General features: G+C 29.6%; 1 protein-coding gene across 1 annotated transcript; it reads left to right on the top strand.

Moving 5' to 3' along the window:
- The first annotated feature begins 1,674 nt into the window (after positions 1–1,674).
- LOC123654812 (shematrin-like protein 1) lies at positions 1,675–2,416 on the top strand. The gene is made up of 2 exons (XM_045590697.1): positions 1,675–1,689; positions 2,159–2,416. Exons 1-2 carry the CDS (start codon positions 1,675–1,677, stop codon positions 2,414–2,416), a joined length of 273 nt encoding a protein of 90 aa, XP_045446653.1.
- The last annotated feature ends 4,308 nt before the right edge of the window (positions 2,417–6,724 follow it).

Here is a 6,724-nt window from a genome sequence, read left to right as displayed (position 1 = left end):
TACGGCTTTCATCATCTTATATATAAAATTCTTGTGTCACAATGTTAGTTAAAATACTCCTCCGAAACAGCTGAACCAATTTTTATGAATTTTTGTGTTCACATCGGGTAGGTCTGAGAATAAGCCAAAATCTATTTTTCATACCCTTAAGCTATAAGGGGGGGGGGGGAGGGGGATAAAGGTTGTTCAAAACATATATGGCAAATCAACGTTTGCGGGGTCGTCTAGTTTTATAGAAATTTACGTTAAGCCTTTGACACGTTTTACCTAAACGTGTCTCATCTACTTTGTTATCAGAATCGGCCGGTTAGAATTTAATTATTTTGTTAAATATAGATAAAAAAAAATTACAACCTTCTTTAATATATGTATTTATTAGGTAATTATAATATTTTCTTACTCATGTATGGTTTTTTGGAGTGGTTGTATTTTAAAATTTTACAGCAACTATTTCATTTTCGAGGGTTTCCCTTGATTTCTCTGGGATTCCATCATCAGATCCTGATTTCCTTATCATGGTACTTGGGATATCTCCTTTCTAACAAAAAAAAAAAGAATTATCAAAATCGGTTCATAAACGACGAAGTTATCCCCGAACATACAAATCGGTTAAAAAAGACTTCGCTTTAATAATACTTTTAAAAAAATATTGAAAAATTAATGTTATTATATTTTAAAATAAATCTTATGTAATTGAAATTGTGGATTATCTTTAAGGTATGGGAAATACCCACTCCATCGCCGACAAAACGTGATCACAATCTCAATCGAGATTAAATTTTAATATATTTTAAATTTGTTAATGTTCGTTGTAACGCTTCTGCTTTCATCTGAAATCATACTATAATGTTTTGAAGCCTATAATTTTAATAAATAAATAGGCTTCGTAATGTAAAGATATAAGAAATATGTACGTTAATAAAATTGCACAATTCTTTAAAAGGCTTATAAATGATTTGATTTTATATACGTTAATTATTAATATATATTTTTTGTTGATGTATTTGTAATGTTTTTATAGATTTGGATATATTATGTTTGATACAAAATACTTGATTGATTTTGACTAAATTATTAATTAGTAGTGATTAGTAACGCTGTATTTCATGCAAGGTATTACTAATTTTGTACTAAAACACAGTTTATATATAATTTTCAAAAGTAGGTATTACTAATTTTGTCCTAAAACAAAGTTTATATATAAGTTTCAAAAGTGTAACTACGCATTTTCGTTACGATTCTTCTGTCTACATTCCGAATCTGAGATAGGTCTACTTTTAAAAATAATAATCATTTAAAAATTTTAATTTGTAAAATGACAATTCGAAAGTGCTTTTAAAGCCTATTTGAATACACATATTTTTGATTTTGATATTTCAAATTTTTTTGTGTACTTTATGATATCTTTTTTATAAAAAGGATATGCTTTGATTTGATTCCTGGTTCAATCTAATTAATACTTACCTAATATAAGTAACATGATTTTTATGGTATAAGTTATGGTGTTCATTCCTGGTCTCTTCGAATTCGCCATTGCGTGCAAATCCAAACACCATGGAGGTCAATGGCACCATGGAAGGAAGCTCAGCCGACCGTACATGTCTAGGACGCAATGGTCATATAAAACAGACGTCTCCGAAACTATAGCCAGTGTTGTATGGGATCTGAAACAAGATGGCTTCCAGAAAAGTAAGTGGAAATTTTTAATGTTTTTATTTTTTCATTTTGAAAATTATTAGCGTTAGATTTAGTTGTGTTTAATACAATGGAATGTTTAAATGAAGGATTTAATTAAGTTTTTTTTTTAATTATTGCTATCAATTTAAAAATTGGATAAATTTTGATTAACGTTGTATTTTTTCGGAGTATTTTCATTTTTATACTAAATATAATTACGTGAATTCTTTTATAGATTATATAACTTAATTTATTATCAATTTTTTTTATATATATTTTTATTATTGATTTGATTGTTGACAAAATATATTTAGATCCTTACAGTATCATGTTTAAGTATTGATTTTTTTAAAAGTTATATTACACTAGTTACCTATTTTTTAAATTAGTATATACGAATTTAGTGACCATCCATTTTTATTTTAAAAAATTTACATGTAATTTTAAATATTTTGTAATTAACTAATTCATATACTTTTAGGTCGCTTTGTTCACCTTTGCTTGCCTGCTAGCCGTGGCTCTATCTGCACCTGCGCAGGAAGCCAAAGATCTAGAAACCGAAAAGGAAGATCTACAAACAGCAGCATCCCATTGGGGTGGACACTATGGCGGATACGGATGGGGTCATTACGGTTACCCCCATTATGGCTACGGATGGGGATGGCCGAGTTACGGCTACGGGTGGTATGGTGGTTGGCCGTATGGTGGATATTATGGCAGTCATGGCTACTGGTGGTAAATTCAAAAAAGTTTTGCATTAAAAAGAGGCTATAAAATTATTTCCAAAGACATTTAAATTTTAGATTGAAAAATGTGTTGTTTAAATAGAATAAGGGTTTTTTAAAACTATTTTTCTTGTGAAACATGTTTTAGTACTTTTTTGGAAAACTGTTGGGGATGTTTAGTCTTTCGAAAAATATGTATTTTTTAATTGTAAAATACATATCAGCAATATACTATATTTTCATTAAAAAAAATGTATGTCCTCAATATAAATCACTTAATACAAACTTAGTTACAAAATTAAAAAAAAGAAACATTGACAAAAATAATTAATCTACCAAAAGTATTTTAAAACGTAATAAAAACTATTTTTTAATTGTGTATGTAAATATTTAATGTCTGCGCTTACGTCACTTACGTCTTTTCATTATTTCCTATAAATTATTTTTTGACAATAAAACAAAGAACAGTTGTAATTCACGTCTGTAAAAACACATTAAAAATATTTTAAGCTTATACGCGTCATTAAATTAATATTTTGATAATGATGAAAATAAAACCATCGAATATAAATGTTTTATGAAATATAACCTAAGAAAATCGGTCTTATAATGTCAATCGTATTTATATTATGATTAAAAATTCTACGTTATGTCAAAATATCTAAGCACTGCTTAAAACCACATGAATTTAGGCGTAAAACTGAATACTAACCACATCTGTCAAATCTAATATTGTTATGACAAATATGGTCAATAAAACTGGCAACAACTCCGACGTTATTTCTGATTCACCTCTTAGTCTTTATTTTTGATCTTACGACTTGCACTCCCACAAAGCCTTACACAAAGCAAAGTTTTCTGCCCTAACTTAACGATTCTCATAAGCTAAGCTCCACTCAGATATTGGCAAATCCTTCAGGGAGCCAAAGTAAAAGAAGAAAAAGAATATGGTCAATACTCCATTCTACGCTTAGATAGTTTAATAGCAATGACAGTTTACAAAGTTTAACTGGTAACTGTTGAACTATTTCTATTGTATTAAAAAAAAACTACGTTATTTCAACATTTCTAAGCACTATTTAGTACTAGATGCATTGAGTCGTAATACTGGATATTAATCATATTTGTCTATAATATTATTGTGACAAACACGGTAATTATTCCGAATATTACGTTTACGTCGTAATAATATTAGTTTCTATGAGAGCTTAAAATGTTTAATTATTCACTGTTGAACTACGAAGACATCTTGTTTCAATGCTTGCCTATTCGCTATTATAATAATTAATTTAATTTCTAACATTGTATTAATAAGTATTTAAGTATAAATGTATAACACCTTTGATATTATAAATTATGTTATTTGTCTAATGTCGATAGGGCTATAATAAATACTATTATTTGTGTATTTGTCAAATGATGCAATATTATGTGGAAACTGTACCTACATGTTAGATGTACATTATTATGTATAAATAAATTGTATATTGGTTTATGAATAAAACTCACTGTTTGTGAAAGCATCATTGTCTTTTGTTTACCTTTTTGTTAATAGTATGGATTCTTAAATTCGATTTAATTATCTGGGTTGTTATTTCAATTGAAGAGAAACTATTTCGCCAATGTCATGTGGGAGGGAAAATACGCCGTGGAGGATATTCAAGACGACATTTATGACTGGACTCTTAAATTAAACAATACGAATTATGAAAAAAAATATCTTATAACATACACACACGGTTGTCTCTACCTATGGTAAGCAACTTAATGCTTGTGTTACAGGTAACAGCCAACTGTTCTAACTATATATATATATAGAAATAATACATATATAAAAATATAAATACAAATATTACTCCCAGACTCAGGCGGGAATCGAACCCAAAACCCGCGGCACAGAAAGCAGGGCCACTACAAACTGCGCCAACGGGCTAGTCAATATATTCGTTTCTAGTTTGGAGGTTTCTAGCTTAGATTTAGTTCTTGTAGGTACAGTATGCTTCGGAGAACACAAAAGGCTTTTCGTCTGTTCGGTATGATAAACATGTTATAACCAACTGAGGTAGGGCACATCAGCAAATATCCTGCTCAAAATCTGGACCAGCCCTACTGGGGACGTACCTCGAACTTATAGAAGATCACAGCTAAATAATACAGTTTTCAAGCAGTGTTGTGTCACTGTGGCGAGGAGGATAACAAGAGCTCCTGGGGGGATTGGGGTTAGGGTCGGCAACGCGCTTGCGATGCACCTGTTGTTGCAGGCATCTATAATAATAATAATAATATTAATAAAATAATAATTCTTTATTTCAGGTAACAATTTGACCCATAAAACAATTTGACTCAAACAAATCTTATAACATAAATACAACTAAAAAATGAATAAATGTCACGACAATTTGAAAAATACAATAATAAAATCGTATATATATACACCGTATATATATATATATATATATATATATACGGTAAGTTATATATTATTAACCTTAATCGTTATATATTATTAACCTAACTTCATCGTTAATTAACCGATTTTGATAATTCTTTTTTTGTTGGAATGGAAATATCCTAAGTGTTTATATAAATATATATGTATATATAGGTATATATATCTCTCACGGTCAGTTTTGGACTCACCATCGAATTAGAGAAAATAAGCTTTAGTTCGTAATTTGAAGCTTGCAATGTTGAAGTTAATACGCCTCAACGCTTTGAAAATTAAAATGTAAATAAAAAAGGCATGGGCACTTAAGAGCCTATGGATGTATGTATGGAACTTATATAAAAAAATAAAAAATATGTATGTATGGAACTTATATAAAAAAATAAAAAATATCCTGTGTGGTAGCATGATAAGTAAATAAGGATCTGATGATTGGATCCCAGAGAAATCGAGGGAAACCCTTTAAAATCCGCATAACTTTTTACTGGGTCTACTGATTTTGATGATTTTATTGATATTACGTGGTCATATTAAAATTTTATCGAGATCTGATTACAACTTTTGGAGTAATCTTTGATAATGCGTATTTACTTGACTATTATTTCGTCTACCTATGTTGTATTACTTGTCGATGTAATTGAAGTCGATTTTTTTTCGTTTGTCAGCAAACACAATTATATTATTGTATTGTTAAATATTTTAAATTATAATTTTTAATGTTTTATTATTAAAATGTATTATATCGAGTTAAAAAACGATACAATTTTCATTAGAATTAATAATTATAAACATACTGTAAAACATTATAGCAATTCCGCGTAGCACACTTGTTGCTTAAATAAATAATGTAGGGTCTAACATTTATAAAATTTTACTTTATGAAAAAAAATATACAAATTATAAATAAAACAATAAATTTAATACTCGGAAAAATATTTTTGTTCACATTTTATAAATATTAATATTGTTTATTATAATCTTCTTAACTTTCTTATTTTCTTAACTTATGATATAAATTGTATCTATACTAATATTAAGTATAAGTATTTTTTTTTTGTTTAAACGCACTAATCTAGGCACTGCTGGTTTGAATCGAAAAATTATTTTTGTGTTGGATAGTTCAATACAAATACAATACAAATATAATTTACATCTCTCATGTTCGGTAAGTAGGTTCTTATTACCTCCAAATAGGGCTTGTAGGTGACTAATTAGCGCTCTAGGGTAGTAATGTAACTAGAAAAGCCCTAGGGCTGTAAGTAATTAAAAAAAAACACTTCTTTCTTTCAAAAAGTTTGCGTACATCTAACTGGCAATAGACATCATGCATTCAGCCTAATGACCAAAGAGGTCGCTTCGCTATACAGCATTGTCTTCGTGTGAGTATAACAGTCATCAATTTTAAATATCGAACGGCGAAGCTCAATTTCGATCTTGAAAAAAAAAAATTAAAAATTTCTTTACTTGATTCTTTTTAATGATAAAATGTTTTATTCTTGTAATGCCGGTTTTCTTCTACTTACCTTACAATCGAGATGTAAAGCAGAATAGATAGCTCGGGTGTAAGTATCAATTGCACCCTCGAATTATAGGAGCCCTTAATATCTCGGGTTGCAATAGATGCCTTACAGCCCTTGGTTACTAATCTACTATTATTGTACAACCAGAAACAATACATGTAACATAAAAGAAAAAGTGCTGTGTGGCTACGGCACTAAAGAATTTAGCCACCCCCTCTCTTCCCGTGGGTGTCGTAAGAGGCGACTAAGGGATAACAAGGTTCCACAACCATCTTGGAACTTAAGAAGCCGACCGATGGCGGGATAACCATCCAACTGCTGGCTTTGAAATACACAGGCCGAAGACGGGCAGCAGC

This window comes from Melitaea cinxia, chromosome 6 (assembly GCF_905220565.1).
Source record: "Melitaea cinxia chromosome 6, ilMelCinx1.1, whole genome shotgun sequence".
Lineage (NCBI taxonomy): Eukaryota > Metazoa > Arthropoda > Insecta > Lepidoptera > Nymphalidae > Melitaea > Melitaea cinxia.
This window is presented reverse-complemented; position numbering and strand designations above follow the sequence as displayed.